At 36.6% G+C, this 22,108-nt stretch overlaps 1 protein-coding gene across 2 annotated transcripts in view; it reads left to right on the top strand.

Annotated features, from left to right (window-relative positions):
• Apoltp (Apolipoprotein lipid transfer particle) overlaps positions 1–22,108 on the top strand; it is a 6,186,292-nt gene that overhangs the window by 5,299,123 nt on the left and 865,061 nt on the right. For both annotated transcript variants that reach the window (XM_081762641.1, XM_081762640.1), the window contains exons 54-55: positions 2,037–2,218; positions 9,412–9,566. In XM_081762641.1, the coding sequence (XP_081618767.1) occupies positions 2,037–2,218; positions 9,412–9,566 (337 nt within the window). The remainder of the gene's footprint in view (positions 1–2,036; positions 2,219–9,411; positions 9,567–22,108) is intronic.

The raw sequence follows: 22,108 nt of genomic DNA on the forward strand, positions 1-22,108 counted from the left end.
TACCTTTATATAAAAATACAAAATAATTTCCGTCTGTTCGTCATTCTTCTATAATCCACAGTCAGGTTCATACCTGTCACTACCTACTTTGTCTCCTACACCTTACCTAAGAAATGGCGCTAGTATGGAGACAGTTTGAAAATTATTGCGACATTTAGTTGCAAGTCAAAAACTACATTGAACTAATTTAATCACATCAAAACAAAACAAGCCGTATTCGTATCTATATTTGAACATTAAAAGCAAATGTAGATGGTTAGAAGTTTCAATTAAGTACAGTTTTAACCCTTTATTGGGCAGTGTTTCTCTCAAGCAACATCGCATTCCATTGCGTTATGCGCAGAAATTATGACTTCAGTGATCCTTTAATAGACAATATTGCTTTCATACAATATTCATATACATGATTTGCGGGTCGCTTCTTTAGATGCTTCTAATCTTCGTCAAAAGGGTAACTCAAATTTAGCATTGTAGAAGCTTTATCCCCTATATTCCGCGAAAGTTCTTTTTTATTTTTTTTTTTGTTTGTGGTTTCTTGCTGTGTAGGAAAATATTTCAACGAAACCGTTGGTAATTACTGAGAGTATTCTTATGATATTTTACCATAATAGGGCAATGGTGCTTAGTAGCTACACGTAAGATCAATGTTATGGCAATATTGCTTAGAAATAATTGCCCTATTTTGTAAACAAAGTACAAAAATACTTTGAAAATTACGAAATTATGATCTGGAAGACATGGTTCAACCCTAGAAGCAAATTAAATATTTTAATGGTAATGCTATCAATGCTTGCCCATCAACACTCCCCTAACGGAAATCTGGTCAGTTTTTGAGCATAAATGTTTATTTTTTTCCTATTTCTTCTTCCTTTTTCCGGTCATCGGTCTAGGTATGCTTCTTTTAACCTATGTACCATTCAATAGCATTTCGATTACCCTGGCATTCATTAGTTGCCAACCACAAATAAACAAGTCTTTGAGTGGTCTTGAATGAGCCAGTCTTCGCTGTTTACGTGAAGGATATATCTTGTCTACCTCACACCCTTCGATTTATTACATTTTTTTCTCACTCTGCATGATCATTTCTACTTCTTGCTCATTCCCTTAGCATGCTCCAACATGTCAGCACTCTTGCCAGGTGGCAAAAATTCCCACCAAACGGGAAATTCACATAACTGGCGGAAATGCGGGATATTTCCTTTCAGTATGTACCAAGGAAACAAATGGTACAACATATATATATATATATATATATATATATATATATATATATATATGTGTGTGTGTGTGTGTGTGTGTGTGTATGTGTGTGTGTGTGTGCGTGTGTTTGTGTGTGTGTTGTGGTGTTGTGTATGTATGTATGTATGTATATCTGGGTGTCTTTGTTTGTATTATTTATTTGCTGGAAACTTGGAATCATATTTTAAAATTGATTTAAAGGAAATTTCCCTTCACGAACTGGTAACACTGCCTCTCAGAGTATATATCGAACTGGAGCTAGTAGTATATACTTTGATAAATAGACTAAGACCAACAGGGGCGGGTCTAGCCAGGACTGGGGATCCTAGTCCTCTAAGTTTTCTGAATGACAATAAATAATTGAAGATAATATTTTTGAAAGTTTATAGTAAGCTATCATAATCTGGATTCTGGGTGCCCCCCAATTTTTACCTGCTAGAAGACCAATACTCTCACTAATATCATCACTAATATCAAGCTATACATTAATTGGAAATATAATAATAATACTATTGTTTTCCTTGAAAACAATGAAAATATTGGTGGGTCAGAAATGACCCTATCTGTGTCGGAGGTGTTATTTCTAGTATGATCGCTGGGTGAGTGTTAATGGGTTAACTTATAGTGTAAAATGAGCAGAAGGCTTTGGCGGAACAACTAGTTCCGATAAACTAGTGCGTTATTGTTTACGCATGGCACACTAGAATTGATATTACAGCCATAACAATTCTACAGGGATATATTTATTTTGTATCCGTACCAGATATTTCATATTTCTTTCAATATTATATTTACAGATGCCACAGAAAACTTGCAGATGATCGGAAATATTCCAGATTCCAGAAATGCAGTTTTCAACATTTGGAGGGAATATGGTAGAGTCTCTATTTCAGACGTAGGATTCTATTTGAAGTTAAATAACTCGAGACTTGTTACATCAAAACTTACATGGAGGCCTCAATTGAAGAGTGATATTATGGTATAGTTTTATATTTAGGTTATCGTTTCTCAGATAAGATTAAAAATAATTAAAAACTATATCATAGTAATATAACAAAACAGGGTTTCTAAGTGCTTATACTAATATAATTTCTTACTTAAAAGATACGACAAGATGTACCGAAGATGTAATCACTGGTAGAAATGTTGAATTACTACAATATTAGATTTAATTAAGATTTATCTTTTTTATTCTATGATTCCGTGCAGATATTCTCACAGCATCATCATGAATCATAAAATTGCTGAACACACAGGCGGTGATTAATAGTATTATGTTGTTTTCTTTTCTTGACTGATTACAAAGTTTCAATTAAATTTATGTTGCATTTGTACTGTACATGTAGATTGAGGACATTATTTAATTCCTCAAAGGACTTCAACTTTACTTATATTTCACATACATATTTGAGATAAACACGTAACAGGGGAAACTTATGTGTCAAATTAAATTACAACAGCTCGAATTTTCAAAACATACAGGGAACGGTGTATTAAAAGTGGATTATTTTTTTCTAAAACTCCTTCTTTGTCGTCAAAGACTTGGACGAGGCAATGAAAAAATGAATTTCAAAGTATTGTTGATGAGGGTAAATTTTGTGAAAATATTAAAAGCTATGAGAAGAAAAACTACATGCTGTGCTATATCATAAAATTTTAAATTTTTGAAGATGCAGAAAGTTGTCTACTCAGATTGGAGCTTGAACTTTGAAACTAATATATATATATATATATATATATATATATATATATATATATATATATATATATATATATATATATATATATATATATAATATATTGAACCTCCTTTAAAAATGTAGAGTAGAAAATAAATATGCATATGAATTTCTTCGTTTCATTTTAAATGCTATCAAATGAGCAAATACAAACATTAAGTATTATATCTCAATTTGTCTTGAAGCCAAATAAGTTCTAAGCTTATATTGTCTTTAAAAAGGGAAAAGAAAGGAAAAAAAGAAAATTAAAAAAAAATAATTATGAGCCTGGACTGAAAGTCACAAAATTCTGTTAAAGTTTGGCTTTAGGTTGTTTTTCGATTGTATTTTCAATATCAGCTTAGCATAAAGAAGGCTTTGCAAAATTGTTCCTGCCAAATATTTGAAATTCTAACATTAGGTGCTAGCAATAATTAAGTAAAAAGTTGTTCCTACGTGTTCATTCAGTCTCATAATTTGTTTACGCTTATTATGAGAAACTCTCCCACACATGGTAGTGGGTCAACTTCACACCTGATTTCTCAACATTACCAAAATAGGTACAATCAATCATCAACACTTATAGAATAATTTGTTTAAATTTATTTACTCTGTCGAATAAGTTGTTCGGGATATAATCACTGTAGGTTACAATATATATATATATATATATATATATATATATATATATATATATATATATATATATATATATATATATATATATATATATATGTATGTGTGTGTGTGTGTGTGTGTGTAATGCATATATGTATAGAATGAGTTCTTTAACTTGATACTGCAAAATATCTGGAGAAATAATCATCGGACGAAAAAAGGATCCGAAATAAATGTTAATATTTTACAGGGATAAATTTATCTACAACGAAATTAGTCTCCCATTGCCCCTGCGAGTGAAGCTAGGGCAACTTTGAAAGTTAAATAGGGACTCCCACTTTTTGTTGCAATTTCTATATTCGTGATAGATGATACTGTAATAAGGGAAAATTAGTTTCATTGTGGTTTCAAATGGGGGCCACCACGTTTAATTGCAGAATAAAACTGCGAGGAACAGAACAAACTTTTTATTATACGTTTTCTGGACTCGTGATAGGTAGCGTGGAAGATTTTTGTGCATTCAGTGTGAATTCAGATAATTCAAATCTGGCAGTGCAATTAAGTGCAGCGTGTTCTGTTAGTTCTAGTTGTCTACCAAGTATAATATTAAATGGTATCATATTTCAAGAAAGTAAATCCCCACGTTAAGTGAGTTCGCATATGCAGACACCTAACTATGTAAACATTTACGATCATTCCAATCCAAATCATTTCACGGGTACAAACTATTTTTTATAAGTTACCAAGATGTAAAATCGAATGTGAATTATTAGAGAAATACTTTTATTCATTGCAAGAGCTGCAAGTCCAAAAGTTTCATCGCAAACTGATAATCGTATCAGAAAAACAAGAGCGAGTGTGGAGCAAAAACTACTTTACACAAAAGTCTAAAGAAGATCTTCGAAGGCATATGGAATGGTCGACGGGTTTGGGTGAATAGTCTATCAATCATATTTTTATGTGTGCAAACCCTGTGGGAAGTCATTTTCAAGTGCGTTCCTCTTTCCCTTCCCAGACTAAAACATTTCTTCGAATAACTTTTGGCAACTTATTTCCTTTCAAATTTGAGGGGCCGCGGTGGCGCAGTGGTAGAGCGTTCACCTCTGGTGCTTGGGGTCCCGGGTTCGATCAAAGCCCCCGCCAAGTGAACTTTGTGGTGGACAAACACCGTGTGCGTAGGTTTTCTCGGGGTTCTCCCGTTTCCTCCCACTTTCTTCATTCCACAATTTCATTCATTTCTCATCTTCACCGTCTCCTTTAGCCTAACCGGCATAACCGTGGGACGTAAAACTCAGAGATTTCATTTCATTTCATTTCCTTTCAAATTCGATTAGAAAGGAAGATTATACGAATTGCGAACCTAAAATCCACAGTTGAAAACAAAATATTATGTTCACGGTTCCATTATTATCCTGTTTTGGATTTAAAAAAAAAATATTTATAAACAATGTTGATTTCGGAAGATTTTTTTTCCGTGGGCTTGTTTCATATGCGAGAGAAAGGGTACTGCAGAAACACTGGTAGTCCATATTGAGAACATTCAAAGATACAGCCCCAAAGAGGAAGGCGAAATGCAACATACACATAAAATAAAAAAAGTTTAATGCAATAGGTTCAAGAAAAAGAAAAAAGAAAAAAAAACGAGAGATTAAAGACTGTCTTTCTTCATAAATATAAATCTGCTTTAAATCTGGATTCTTGCAACATTGAAAAATCTGACAACCTACCTTTGATGTGTACTTTGTTTCTGGCAAAAGTGATGTACCACTTTATTTTTTATTTAACTAAACTCTTACTTTCTTCCACTGCAGAGATGGTCATCCTCCCTCATTTTGCCCTCAAGTGGGCTGCCCTCACCCTCACCTCACCCTCATTTTAGTAGTTGAAGATGAGGGCGTTGGAGGGTGAGGGCGATCAAGTAATTGAGGGTGAGTGTGAGGGCGTCAATGGAGGGTGAGTGTGAGGGAGGGTGAATGTGAGGGCGTCAATGGAGGGTGAAGGTGAGGGAGGGTGAGTGTGAGGGCGTCAATGGTGGGTGACTGTGAGGGAGGGTGAGGGTGTCAGTTGAGGGTGAGTGTGAGGGAGGTGAGGGTGAGGGCGTCAATTGAGTGTGAGAGTGAGGATGAGGGCATCAATTGAGTGTGAGGGTAAGGGTTCTTCCGTTCCCTTCCACTTCTTTCATTCCACCATTTGATTCATTTCTCATCATCATCGTATCTCTTAGTTTCGGAGCATAATCGTGGGACGTTAAACTGAATATTTCATTTCATTATATTTTGAAGCTCTCAACAAAGACAGTATTTTACTTTTTATTTGTTTACTACGAATTTGAATAACTTGACATATTTTCCTAAGCAATGGTGGCATTTTTCTGTCCTACCATGGTTCTTTTAATGTGTTCGGCCATGACGCTGTCAAACTTTGCAAAGAGTTCTACCAGCTTCAGAAAATTACTATTATTACTTGTGTAAAGTTTATCTGATGTTCCGTGTAACTGGAGATATTGTTCACCTAAAAACTGTATTACTGCTACTAGTCACTCTATTACGTTCTTCCAATGTAGTACATCGGCATTTAACATTTTCTGATGTTCTGCGTCAATTGTAAGACCACACTTCGTCATATCGAAAACTCCATGCACCTTGTTTGCGACCATATAACTATCTTAACCACGTGTCGAAGGTCAATAAAATGTGGAGCCTTGCTGTAGACTGTAGGCCTGTCTCAAGTTGGAGTGTACCTTTTCCATACTTGGAGTAAAGCGTTAGAGATCGCTGAATAGAAAAAGTATAAAAGACACCTTGATAAAATTGTCCACACTAGCTGCAAATCTTGTCTAGGCTACTGCAACGGAAATATTGAACAAAGTACACTATGTGATCAAAAGTATCCGGACACCTGGTTGAAAATGACTTAAAAGTTCGAGGCGCCCTCCATCGGTAATGCTGGAATTCAATATGGTGTTAGTCCAACCTTAGCCTTGATGACAGCTTCCGCTCTCGCAGGCATACGTTCAATCTGGTGCTGGAAGGTTTCTTGGGGAATGGCAGCCCATTCTTCACGGAGTACTGAACTGATGAGAGGTATTGATGTAGGTCGGTGAGGCCTGGCACGAAGTCGGCGTTCCAAAACATCCTAAAGGTGTTTTATATGATTCAAGTCAGGACTCTGTGCAGGGCAGTCCATTACAGGAATGTTATTGTCGTGTAACCACTCCGCCACAGGCCGTCCATTATGAACAGGTGCTCGATCGTGTTGAAAGATGCAATCGCCATCCCCGAATTGTTCTTCAGCAGTGGAAAGCAAGAAGGTGCTTAAAACATCAATCTAGTCCTGCGCTGTGAGAGTGCCACGCAAAACAAGTGCTGCAAGCCCCCTCGAAGAAAAACACGACCACAACATAACACCACCACCTCCGAATTTTACTGTTGGCACTACACACGCTGGCAGATGACGTTCACCGGGCATTCGCCATAGCCACTTCCTGCCATCGGATCGCCACATTGTGTACCCGTGATCCGTCACTCCACACAATGTTTTTCCACTGTTCAATCGTCCAATGTTTACGCTCCATACACCTAGCGAGGCGTCGTTTGGCATTTACCTGCGTGATGTGTTGCTTATGGGTACCCGCTCGACCATGAAATCCAAGGTTTCTCAACTCCTGCCTAACTGTCATAGTACTTGGAGTGGACTCTGATGTAGTTTGAAATTTCTGTGTTATGGTCTGGATAAATGTCTGTCTATTACCCATTACGACCCTCTTCAACTGTCGGCGGTCTCTGTCAGTCAACAGACGAGGTCGGCCTGCACGCTTTTGTGCTATACGTGTCCCTTCACGTTTCCACTTCACTATCACATCAGAAACAGTGGACCTAGGTATGTTTAGGAATGTAGAAATCTCGCCTACAGATTTCTGACACAAGTGACACCAAATCACCTGACCACGTTCGAAGTCCGTGAGTAGCGCGTAGCGCCCCAATGTGCTCTCTCACGATGTCTAATGACTACTGAGGTCGCTGATATGGAGTACCTGGCAGTAGCGGGCAGCGCAATGCATATAATATGAAAAACGTGTGTTTTTTGGGGGGTCCGAATACTTTTGATCACATAGTGTACCTTTGGCTAGTAGTTTGATAATTAAAAATGAGGGAGGAATGCACTGAATTTCCTGAGTGAGTATTTTCCTGAATGTGAGTGAAATAAGTTCAATTACATTCTCAAGTAAACACAATTTTATTTTTCCATGTGGGCCTATTACGAAATATTCTATTTTGATAGTAGTCTTTTTTTTTCAAATGTTGCCGCCCATTAAACTTGCCGCCCTGGGCGATGGCACGGTTTGACAGCCCCTCGGGCCGGCCCTGTTACATGGTAAAAAATGAAAGGTTAACTACACGTTAAAAAAAGAAAGATTTAATTAAGATAAAATGACTAGCACCTGGTGTTACAACACAAAGCCAGTTAGCTCTGTTCTTCACTTTAAAATAAATCAATCGAATTCAATGAGGCTTTTTCCTCGCCTATTATTTTCATTCTTTTCATTTGAGTTAGCATCCCGTTCAGCGTAACATGGGATCCGAACCACATGAGGTCCCGTCGGAAATCGAACCCGTGTCTCCCGCGCCAAAGGCGCGTACGCTATTCGTACTGATACGAGAGATATCTCCTGTTAACCGCTAATCACTTTGAAAAAAAAATAATCTTAACAAATTTATCCTAGAGCCCAGTGGTTCCTATCGTTTTACATGGCGCTCCCCCTTCGTAATTCCTAAATACTTTCCGCCCTCCTTCATCCCCGCTTGTTTGTCATACGTACTTTTTGTCTAGCATTTTTCTGGGATTTCAGATGCAGCATTTTATTTTCAAATCTTCAGTAAAAATAACAATACTATGCTATTATATAGAACAGTAGAAGTGAGTGACTCATTATCAGCCAGACCATATTTCTATAGGGAAGAATGTGCAATTTACATAAAATGCTCCTTTTGTCACAAGAACAAGGGATAAGGAAGGATTTTCGGAAACGTGTATCCTAAAAGAGTAAATGGTATTTTTTTCAAGGAACTCTATCTCCCAGATTTCTGAAGTTAGGAAGATAAAACTTGGAACACCAATTTACCATAAAAAGTAACTTTTTTAAATCTCTTTTTGGGAATTCCACAGCTTAGAGGGGAATTACACGTACGTACTCTTTTACACGTACTATATTGGGCACATTTAAGTTTATCGTGTCCTGATTAATTTAGTTGCTTGAGGGTAAGTGTGAGGGCGTCATTTGACTGTGGGTGTGAGCAAGGGCGAGGGTGAGGGCGTTAATGGAGGGTGAGGGCGTTAATGGAGGGTGAGTGTGAGAGAGGATGAGGGTGTCAATGGAGGGTGAGTGTGAGTGAGGGTGAAGTTGAGGGCGTCAATGGAAGGTGAGTGTGAGGGAGGGTGAGTGTGAGGTCGTCAATGGAGGGTGAGTGTGAGAGAGGGTGAGGGGAGGGCGTCAATGGAGGGTGAGTGTGATGGAGGGTGAGGGGCGTCAATTGAGGTTGAGGGTGAAGGAGTGTTAAGAAAACATCTCTGTTCCACTGTGCTCTGCTCATTCTTTGTAGTACCCATTTTACGTTACGCTCATTTGATTGTATGTATTCCTCTTCCCATATCAAATTTCTTTTATCCGTATTTCCTTATCATTAAAGACGGAACTAGCTTGTTCCTCCGATACGTCTGGATAATGTTTAGTTTTCCCGCAGGAGTATATATTTGTAAGGAACCATTTTTTGTTAATATGATTCATCCTCTCATGCAATTACATAATTTTAATGTTATATTTTTTATTTATTTTTAGGCGTTAATACACAATTCACTTGAATCTGGCTGGAATGCAACATTTGACTCCATTAATTACTGGCGACACACCATTGTTGCTCAAATCAGTGACATAGGAAATGATGTGTTCAAAGATTCGAAGCCATATATAAAACACTTGCTTTCTGACTTAGAGTAAGTATAATTATTGCCTGATACTATTATAAACTTGTAAAAGTTGGTTTATGCATATATGAAGGCATGTTTAATACTTTTGACACACACATAAAATTACTAAATAGGTTCTAATGAAATGCTCAAAAATGATTTTAAGATATCTCGTATTACCATATTACAGATAATGCAATATATACATTACATAACCTGTAGCGTGGAGCGAAAAAAAAACAAATTTTCGAGTAGCAAATTCTAATAGGGCCTAAAGTTGCATACTTGGAGCTAATTGATAAAATAATAACGAAAAATCCACACTTTGGATCTTCAGTTCGCGCAAACGGCCAAAATTTTGAAGAAAAAAAGTGACTGAAAACACCAAAATTTAAATTTATGCGAAACAATTAAATTTTTTGAGTATAGAATTCTAAAAGGGTTCAAAAGTTGCGTATTTGCGTGCTAATCAATGGGACAATAACGAAAATAATCACACTTCGGATCTTCAGTCCGCACAAACGGCCCAAAGTTTTTTTTTTTTTTTTAAATGACGAGAAATAACACCAAAACTTACGTTTATGCAAGGAATATACAGATTACTTTTTTTTCATTTCTACTGCGTCTAAGTATTTTATTTTAGTTGTTTGAGGGAATGTTTGTTAATAACTCGTTAATGTGAGTGATTTTACACTTATACTTCAATCCGCAGCGCCGAACTGCTTCATTTTTTGGGATTTCAATCAACAATGTTGATACTGCTCTTAGTCGCTGCATTTAAACGATTTCGTCCTGTCTGCCGTCTTCTGAGGCATAATTTTACAATCAAGTGTTTTATCCAGTCCAGTGGACATACTATACATATATGTGCAATTAAATTTCTTTGCCGGTGTAGAGTGAAGTCAATATTCTATTTCTACATTGCTGGTGTCTGGTGTATAAAGTATTTCGATCATGCCCAAGGCAAGTGTTCTTTTCAGGACAAATAGTGGAATGATTATTTATAAAACAAGAAAGAAATTAGATAAAGCTGAGTGTAAACTGTGTAAGTGTTACATTGATATAGCGCATGGGGAGAAGCAGATAACGAAGACCACATAGCATGTGAAAAGCTTAAATCAAAAAGATTGGACAGTTATTTTGTTTCCAAATCTTCCGAACAGCAGAACTTGGTACAAGTGGCTGAACTAATAATATGCTTCCAAAGAGGCCGCTTTCGCTCAGTGGCGGCAGTTGCTCGGCAGACGCCGTGCCGTTCACCTCGTTGTCCCGGTAGGTGTTCAAGTGGAAGTATTGGATGTGATAAGTTGCTTCAACTCAATCTGCATTGTCAAGTGGAGTATTTTCTACTATCAAGTAGTTAGTGTTCTATTTACTCTTTTTATCATATTTTCTAGTGTGAAGCACAGGTTTACCTTCTAAGTGCATTATGTCTGTTATCCAAGTGAATGCTTTATGTTTGTCATTCTAAGATATTGTGAACAAGCCTAATACATTAGTCTTGCATGAATGAATCCGCAATACTTTGCATCTACTTCCTGATCAAGTTGTCAGTATTGAGTTTGATTATAGTCGCAAACAGTTATATCTTAAGTTAATATCGCAAGTGCTTTGTGAACAAATTCTGATTCCAGTGAATGGAAAGGTTAGTTATTCAGATGATCTTGTTACCTATAACATTTTACCGATTCTGCCAGCTCCAATATCATGACTGTCCGTTTACATTTGGTACCCACCAAGTTGGAAGATCATCATATTTCCCGTGTGCTATCCCAGTACGGTGAAATTAAATCAATTGCAGACGAAATGTATTCTACTGGACACATATATGAAGTAAGAACTCAGAGAAAGATAATACGTATGTGCATTAAGCGCCTCATGCCTCCTTATGTGACTATTTGGGGTTTACTTTTGTGGTTAGCGTATGGAGGTCAAGTTAAAACATGCGCCGTTTGTGACTCACCCAATCACTTTTTGATGGAATATACAAAGCGCCTTATACCTCCAGCCGTACCAGCTTCAGTATTCAATGTACCACCATCCAGAGCCCCTCCCATGCCCGGCACTTTGAACAAAGTTAATACTCTACCGAACGTTCATTTGTTTACTAGTTTCCCGTATTAAGTAAGAAATGTCCTCCAACTTCACAGGAGAACCTTCCACCTTCACTGCAACTTCTGAACCTGCTTTTCCTAAGGCACTCAATGAAACTGAACATACTTGTAAGCAGGATGTCCTCCGGTTCTACAGCTATGTCTTACAGCAGTTACACTGCTATGGCCTCCCAGCAGACCCTTGCTTCCAATACAACGCAGAGTGACTCATCCAGTTCCATTACCATAGCCCTATTACTTAGGATTTTCCACAACAGAGTATTACTGTTTCAGCATCTTCAGCATCGGAGATGTATACGCTACCTGTAATCACGGTAAGTATTCCACTGTTAGCGGTCATTGATGACTCTTACCAGGAAGTGAGTGATTCTTTCGATGTATATTCACCATTTACAGAAGCATCCCAGTTTCCCTCTCTACCCGAGAAGAGGAATCTCAAAGGTCGATCTCAGTCTTCACCTCGTGATAAATCCAGTAGAGCCAATAAACTTCAAAAAACTAAGAGTGCTCCCCCCGTAAACAACAATTGTGTGTATTCTTTCACGAAGTCACGAGTAGATCCCCATCATTGTGAAACAAGTGCTAAGGCAAATAATAGTGCTGTCTCTCCAGACAAGTGGCATATCATCTGCCAGTATAGAATGGGAATGTGTGCGAGTGTTTTCACCCGTCTTTGTTTTTTCAAGTGTATTGTGTTATTTCCTTGCGTCGTGTTTTTTTGGTGTTTTTTTTTAATTTTTCTGTTTCCACTAAATATGTATGCCACGCGTATAGCCACTATTAATATCAACGGCATTTCTAGATTTACCAAGCAAAAAGCGCTAGCCAATTACATAAAAATCGACTCTGCATATAATCTTCCTTCAAGAATGCAATTTTGACAATTTCTCCTTTCTTTTTAATCATTTGTGGGAAGTCAATTCTTCAAAAACTGGTTCTGGAACAGCTATTATATATCGCAAAAATATCTCATTAACCGCCTTTACAAAATTTCCGTCAGGTCGTATTATCACAACCAATTATCAAAACATACACTTTGTAATTTATAATCGCCGTCTGGGAATAATAAACGTGCTGAGCGAAACTCCTTCTATCTCATCGACGTTCCAACGGAGTTATATTCTGGTGCCTGATATTTTATATGTGCACGAGGCTACAACACAGTGTTAGATCCTATAGATTCAAGTTTAGGTTACAATAGTTCTCCCACATTGCGTAAATTGGTTCAAGACTTTAAGTTAGTTAACTTATGGCGTCATTATAAAAGCAACGCCCCAGGGCACAGTTGTTTTCAACGAAATGGATTCTCATATTTGGATAGGATCTATGTCAGTACCACTCTAATTAATTTTGTGCGCTCCATAAACCTTCAACCGGTATACTTTTCTGATCACTGTGCTGTGGTTTGCACCATTGATTTACCCATCCGTAAGTACTTAAAGTCATCCTTTGTTTGGTCACTCAATAACAGCATTTTAACTGACGAGGATCTAGAGTTGCTTATTACTAATAGTTGGAACTATTTAATGCACTTTAAATCTCACAAGAAAAGTATGTTCCCATGGTTGTTACATCACATTAAACCGTCCTTTCGGTCTATCTGTAAACAGCACAGCAAATACAGATTTTCTCTTCTTTACCCGGGAACGGTCGAGTGTTGGTTTGTGACGCGAGTCTTCGACAGGGGAGTGCGGCGCTCACTTACAATATAATCGTCTCTATGTCTATTTGTGACTTTACATGGGATTTATTTTGAACACATTTCTATATGCTGACATTTTGTGATTTATTATTATTATTATTATTATTATTATTATTATTATTATTATTACTAATAAAATAAAATCGCAAATAAAATTATAATGCGTTTATACAAAACCATTTCTTATTATAAATTATATATATATATATATATATATATATATATATATATATAATCAAAGTTTTTATGAAATCAATTTCTGTTATCCCATGAACAGTACAATTAGTTAATTATCATTATCATATAATATTACATTTTTATCATTATCACATAAGGATTACATTTTCTTAAAAAAATATATATAATTATAGCGTGTTTTCAGTATATGCTCTTCATATGTTCATACTATACATATTTTGAGTTGGAAAATGTTTATCAAATTAAAGATAGAAATATCTTAGTGTAAACACTCTACTTATGTCTCTTGGTACTACAGTAGGTATTTCAATAAGACACAATTTTTTTCCAAGTCTCATCACAGTCTTGATGTCCACATTACACTTCCAGCAGATGCTGACAGTGTGTTTCCTACAGATTGGCACTTCAGAGGCAGCATATCGTAAAGTTTGTTTCTTTATTTAGCAAGCCATAGCTGAATCTGCTCCTTGTTATTGTCCATCATCTCAGAAAATCACTCACGCCGTCGGTCGACAGGTGAGCGTGGCGCTCACAAATTACGCATTGTCACATTTTTAAGGCCAGTGCTCTTCCAATGGAAGAGAATGAAAAGGTTACACTTCATTCTTATACGCAAGACATATCAAGAGACAGCTAGAAGGCGCCTCAAGTTTGTGACCTCACTAGGTCGGATTTGAAACGAAAACATATGCCAGAGTGAGCGCTGTGCTCATGTGTCGACCGTTGCCGGTTTAAAAAGAGCAATATAATTATTACCATAACTTTTTATGTGACCACTATAACGAACTTGCTCAAAAAAGTAGATGTACTTCTTCGTATTAAGGAAATTAAGGAACTCTTACTCAATTTACATCATTAAAAAGATCAAGGCTTCCTCACGAGAGGCAAAACAACGATGCTTCAGCATGAAGTTCACTCTTTACATACAGTTATCTGTGGAAGGTGAAGAGGTAAACCAAACCTTATTTCCAAGGTCACCTTTGCTAACGTAGTAGTTCAAGAGCATGATCGCGAACTCTCAGCTCTGTACGATGCATACTGGAACCTATATTCCAGCGCTCCAACCCAACCCTCTGACCATTGCTTCCAGCATCCTACCAGTACTTTCACTCCGGAGACTCGTAACATCCTCAATATGCTCTTTACAGAAAGAAAAGTCAAGCAAGCTACTTTTGCGGGAAGTTAAATGAATCACCGGGACTCGATGTCTTAAACTAGAAGTTACCGCCAATTTCACAGCATTCTTACGCCTTTCCTCACAGGAATGTATAACAAACTCCGACTCACTCCCAGGTCCATCTCTTCCTTTACTTCTAGTATTACGGTACTTGTACACTTCGCATCAAAAAAATGTGACACCCAATATACACCTTCTTATCCCATAATCGTGTGAGGTAAAGAGACCCCCTTTCTCTCCTCCCTTCTTCTCACCCATACTAAATTTAGCTAACAACAAGAACGCAAGTCTAATTTCAAACTACTCATGTATTAGTTTCGATAAAGTGAAATAACAAAACCGAGACAAAACAAGATTCATAAGTTGATGTAGATGTTGATGTGATTCATGAGAAACTCAGTGGCGTATTTACAATTTTGTTTCCGGGGGGCTTTGCTAACTTTCGGGGAGGGCTTTGCCTGAAAATGTGAAAATTCTGCAAGATATTTGGTATACATTAATATAGTAAGTAAGATTTCAGGAGGCTTAAGCCCGGAAACCCCCTAAATACTCCACTGGAGAAACTGAAGCACACAAAATAAAAATTGAAACCAATGTACGTCTATTATACAGGGATTCAGAAATGAGCCAGACAGAGAGAGAGAGAGAGAGAGAGAGAGAGAGGAGGAAACGAAAACGAAGAACAGATGAAAATTTGGAATTCAAACGTAGTAAGAAAATAACCTAACATTATAAACTTCCGTTTCCAGAAATCCGACAGTAATGTGGAAATAACGTTTGTTTATACACTTTTTCAGAACTATTCGAATATATAGAGGATGCTTTTAGCAGTCATTAAGCTACTTTCATACAGGATAGCACACTCAATTTCCAGTAGAGCTATAGATCTCCGAGACACATCTAGGATAATGTCAAAAGTTTAACACACATGCTTTGTTTCCGCGTGGTTCAATTAGAAATTCAGTAATGTTCTTTGGACGTACCGATCGAAAATACATTCTAGTAAACCCAGTAGGTATCGCTGGTCATATCCTCCATTTCAGACTACTAATGAAAAATGAACAAAAAAAAGAAAGAAAGACAGAGAGAAAGAGAAAATTGAACAAGTGCTTTTTACTGCTAAATTTCTATCAGATATACAATATATTAAAAGGCCAAACTGTATCGTAATAAAAAGTTACAAATGTTCGAAAGGAAACTTTATGTTCCTCGTGTTTCAAATTTTAACGTGAAAAAACACATTCAACAATAGGATGGAAACAAATTTTGTGTCCTGATAGCATAAATAGAATTTTGCTTTCAAATAACCAAAGAGGTTACCATTTTCCAGACTTTTCCGAAGATTTATCTGTTCCAAACATCCAGTATCGATTTCCTCTCTTGCGGATATTACGTAATTTGCACAGATAGAATGAACAGGCTAGAGCTCAAACGGTTCATCGTGTCAGTCGGATGATGTTAGTTAGGTTATAGACCACCACTGGGTCGTGGATTCAAATCCGTAGTGACTCGGTAATTCGACTTAGACTCGGTAACCTAGAGGGTGAGAAAGAGATTTTACTTATTCCATTGCGTTTATACGGTATTTCTATCAGAGAAGACCATTACTGGAAATGTTATATCCAGAGCACGAAAAACACAACGCCGAAGTTCCTAGTTAATTAGATTTTCCAGACCAGGTATATCGGGCTCTTGCTCCGTTTTAACTTTGAAACACGCACATGCGCATGAAGTGTGTGAGAGACAGAGAGAGAGAGGAGGAGAGAAGTGAAAGATGCAAAGACGATAGGGAAATGTCAAGAAAGAGAGAGAGAGACGGACGAATATAAATATGAAACGTACCTGTCACTGCACTATATGGTGTAGAATTCACACACTGTGTATTGGAATTATCGCCATTGATGCCTATAAGTTCTCCAATAAAAGATGAATCTATATTTGCAGCATTTAATTTATGCGAAAATATCATATTACCTGACGAGGAATCGAACCAAGATTATCCATTTGGAAGTCTAAAAGTTTACAACTACACAATCGATTGCTTTACCTAAACTGTGTTTTATAAATTGTGTAGTTTTTATTTCTGAGAATAATAACACGAAAAGTGTATACTGCAGATCAATGATGTGCTTGGAATGTCCTGGTGATTATCTTGCCCCTTCCAAAGCAACATTCGTAAATCGTCTCTATCATGATACAGGTGTTTGCTTGCTCATTCTCACGTAATGCTAATCCTGTTTAAGAAGTCGATTCTTCACAATCAGTTTTTAAAAAAAGAAGTCTGTCGTGAACAGGATTTGAACCTATGGAAGATACGTGAATTATTCTTAACGCCATTACGTTACCCCTAAACTATCATGACACCTTAAATTACAACCCAAATATTATTTACTTTAGCCCTGATCTTTGGAACTAACTGGCTTCTTCCTGTAAGGTTATTTGCACCAAAGTGCCCAACGAAATTCATTAATTCGACGTGCTACAACGTAATTAGTGCCCACTAATAAATGAAAAACATAAAATCCAGGAAAATTACCAAAAAAAATATTTTGCACTAATTTCGCGTGCATGTTCAAAAGTACGCGAATAATAATAATAATAATAATAATAATAATAATAATAATAATAATAATAATAATAATAATAATAATAATAGTAATAATATTAATAACAATAATATGTTCACATTCACAGTATAGTTGTCAATTATTATTATTATTACTATTATTATTATTATTATTATTATTATGAATTACCCGCTTAGCTTGGTTAAATTGAGAAAAAAATAGTAATATGTTCCGTTACTTAGTTACTTTTTTACTATAACTAAAGCCCCCTTTGACAACGGTTACTTTTCATGAGCTTTATACATCCCTTCCCCACCCTATGTTGTAGGCCACGCTATCTACAGGGTCATTGTTAATCTCAGCGTGCCAGCAAACTATGAATTTGACACTGATATATGTTATTTTGATCATTTTTATGTCTCACCCTCCTTCAAGTTTCGGTGTTGAATTTGGATTTAAACAGCATCAGATGTGTCACTGTTAATCTCAGCGACTCCAAAAACTATAAATTCTACACTAATGTCGGTCATTTTTCGTTCCTTTTTAAATGTTGTTCCCCCTCCCTTACGTTACATCATCGAAGTTATATGACAGAAACCATCTTACTTTCGAACTTCATCTAGGTTGAGAATTTGATCGAGATTGGTTTGGTGGTTCAAGAGTTATTAGTTTTATTTAGTTATATATATATTTCCCTCGCTCATTCCGGTCCCCAAGTTCTCCCGTGAAAGTGAAATGATAAAAATCATTTCAGGCCTGAACCTCTTCTATGTTAAAAAATTTATCGAGATTGAGGTTTGGTTAAGAGTTATCAAGTTTTATTTCCTCACAATTAAGTTACATGGTCAAACCAAATAGACAAATACCATCTCAGGCCCGAATTTGATCTATGTTGAAAATTTGATAGAGATCGTTCTGGTGGTTCAAGAGTTATTAAGTTTTATCCACTTTCGTATATCTACTCTTTTTCTCCTCTCCATACCCTAAGTTCTGCTTATAAAATGAAATGATAAAAAAGCTTTGCAGGCCCGAATCTTATCAATGTTGAAAATTTGACCGACATCGGTCGGGTGATTCAAGAGATTAGGGGCTACAAACATATATACTTTCAATTTTATAGGTTATTATTATTATTATTATTATTATTATTATTATTATTATTATTATTATTATTATTATTATTATACACGTACTTCTGAACTTGTACGCTGAAATTATTGCATAATATGTTTTTTTATATCTGTGATTTATTCTGGATTGTATGTTATTTTCTTTATAAGTGGGTACTAATTTCTCTCAATCCCGTCTAATAAATGAACTTCCTTATACACTTAAACACTTTGGCGCAAATAACCCTACAAGCGGAAGTCGATTCGTTCCAAAAATGAAGGATGGATTGTAAGTAATATCTGGCTTGCAAGTTGGGTAAGCGATATATGTGAGCATAGGGGTAAGGTAATGAACATATGAATAACACATCTATCTAACATACGTTCCAATCCCCTTGACGCAAACCTGATTTTCTTTACAAAGTGATTGTCAAGAATCGACTTTTTTTTACTGGACTAGAAATACATGAAATTGAGGAAGCAAACACCTGCATCATGATAGAGACGATTTACGAATTTTGCTTTGAAAAGGGCAAGAGAATCACCAAGACATTCCAAGCATATCATTGATCTGCTAAATACACTTTCATGTTATCATTCTCAGAAAGAAACACCACACAATTTGTAAAACACAGTTTAGGTAAAGCAATCGGTGGTGTAGTGGTAAAGTGCTAAACTTCCAAATGAAAAATATTGGTTCGATTCCCCATCAGGTAGTATGATTTTTTTCACACTAATTGAGGGCTGCATACATAGATTCATCTTCTATTGGAGAACTTATAGGGTGTCACTGGCGATAATTCCAATACACAGTGTGTGCATTCTACATAATATACTAAGTAATAGGTGTGTTTCATATTTATATTCGTCCCCCTCTCTCTCTATCTTGACATCTCCCTATCGTCTTTGCGTCTTTCACTTCTCTCCTCCTCTCTATCCCTCACACACACACTTCATGTGCGTGTGCGTGTTCCAAAGTGAAAACGGAGCAAGAGCCCGATATACCTGGTCTGGAGAATCTAATTAACTGGGAACTTCGGCGTCGTGTTTTTCGTGCTCTGGGGATAACATCTCCAGTCCTGGTCATCTCTGACAGAAATACTGTTTACACGCAAAGGAATAAGTAAAATCTCTTTTTCATCCTCTGGGTTACCGAGTCTCAGTCAAATTACCGAGTCACTACGGGTTTGAATCCTCGACCCAGTGGTGGTCTATAACCTAACCAACATCATCCGACTGACACGATGGTCCGTTCGAACTCTAGTCTGTTCATTCTATTTGTGCAAATTGTGTTATATCCGCAAGAGAGGAAACCGATGCTAGGTCTTCGGAACAGATAAATCTTTGGAAAAGACTAAGAAATGGTAACCTCTTTGGTTATTTGAAAACAAACTTTTATTTATACTTGCTGGTCACAAAATTTGTTGCCATCCTATAGTTGAATGTGTTTTATTCACGTTAAAATTTGAAACATAAAGAACATACTTTTCTTTCGAACATTTGTAACTTTTTATTACGATACAGCTTCGACTTTTTATATAGGGCATGCCTGATAGAAATTTAGCAGTAAAAAGCACTTGTTCAATTTTCTCTTTCTTTCATTTTTTCTTTTCTTTTCTTTACTTTTCTTTAGTTCATTTTGCATTAGTACTTTGAAATGGGGGATATAACCAACGCTACCTACTTTGTTTACTAGAATGTATTTTGGATCAGTACGTCCATTGAACATTACCGAATTTGCAATTGAACCACCTGGAAACAAAACATGTGTGTTAAACTTTTGACATTATCCTAGATGTGTCTCAGAGATATTTAGTTTATTGGAAATTGAGTATGAAAATAACGAATGTTAAAAGCATTCCTCTATATATTCGAATAGTTTTGAGAAGTATGTAAAAACAATCGTTATTTCTACATTACTGTTGGATTTCTGGAAACGGAAGTTTATAATGTTAGGTACTACGTTTGAATTCCACATTTTTATCTGTTTTCCGTTTTCGTTCTCTTCCTCTCCCCTCTTATCTCTCTATGCCTCATTTCTGAATCTCTGTGTAATAGACATACATTGGTTTCAATTTTTTATTGTGCGTGTTTCAGTTTTTCTCTACATCAACTTATTAATCTTGTTTCGTCTCTGTTTTGTTATTTCATTTTATCGGAACTAATACATGTGTAGTTTGAAATTAGAATTACGATTATGGGATAAAAAAGTGTATGTCGGGTGGGCTAACTGCACGGCTTTAGCTCTGGCAATTTTTTGATGCGGAGTGTACCTAAACATGTAGGTGCGCATGATTTTCATAATTTTAGACGGATTACCGTCTATAATGTTGACCAAAAAACTTTATTTCGCTGCCTTGCCCTCGTTTAGAACCGTTTTCAAATCAGATCTTACACAATGATGCGTATGGCTTAAAACATACAAAACCTATATGTGTAGCATTAAGTAATATACGAGAAGGTATTTATTGGTGTTAGAAAACTAATATTCCGCAGGTCTCTCTATTAGCTCTTGCTTTCCATGAGACATTTCACAGTTTGTCACATAATTATATGTTTAAAGTACTTGAAAAATATGATTTCGGAGACATTTTTCTTAATTTCGTTAAATTTCTTTATACTCAACGATATGTAAGATTAAAAGTTAAAGGTGCACTTACATATCCTGTCAATGTATGTCGTGATATTGCAAAAGGTTGCCCCCTGTCTTCCATTCTATATAGCTTGGTTCTTGTTCCCTTTCTTTTGACCCTGGAACAACAGATTCAAGGCATACAAATTGGTGAAACATTCTTAAAATTACAAGAATTTACAGACGATATACATTATTTTATTAACAGTCCTCAGTAAATGTCATGTGTTGAAATCCTCATATCGAATTATGAGTGCGTTTCAGGTGCTGTTCTCAATAAACAAACGTCACGACCGATGTGTATAAACCCGGCTGACTAACACGCGTACTTGTCTGCGATTCCTTTTATTGATTCCATGAAAATCTTAGGCGTAACTTGGCAACGTCACATAGCAGACACTATAGACTATAATTTTCATACCACAATATGTACTTTGGTTGCATGTATTCACCAAAGTAAAGCCCGGTATGTCAGTCTTGCAGGTTGAGTCTACCTTTTAAACGTTTTTTTTTTTTAAATTTTTAGTCGCCTTTGGTTTCTGACTCAATTATTTTCCTTCCCGAAGAAATACCTCAGTATCATACGAACACACACATGAGAACTGCGGTGGCATAATCATTGTCTACGGGTAAGTCACGAGACTGCTTGTTTATTAAAACGTGATGGTGGCCTTGGTCTTAAAAAAATTGAACTTCAGAGGTACTCGCTGGTGATTCGTCGCGTCTGCCAAATACTCTGCTCCTACTCACAATTCTTTTAAACTAAGAATTGTGTGTACAGCCAGCCACAAAAGTAACTCCCCCCTAAGCGCACTAGTTCCATTACTTGGGGTCCAGGTCATTTGCGGTTGTGAGAACGCTTAGACAGATGCAACCGAACTTACACGTAACTTTTCTCGTCACTGACAGCAGTTGGTACCACTGAGTCAAGTCTGTATGGAAGTAAAATTGTGAGTAGATGACGCACGAAACATCTCTCCAATCTAAGATCAATTTCTCTGGTCCAAGCGTGTTGTCCAATGAACATTGTATGTTAATCTCACTATTGCTGTGCCTTTGGCGTGGGAGGT

This window comes from Thermobia domestica, chromosome 6 (genome assembly GCF_964235325.1).
Source record: "Thermobia domestica chromosome 6, izTheDome1.hap1.1, whole genome shotgun sequence".
Lineage (NCBI taxonomy): Eukaryota > Metazoa > Arthropoda > Insecta > Zygentoma > Lepismatidae > Thermobia > Thermobia domestica.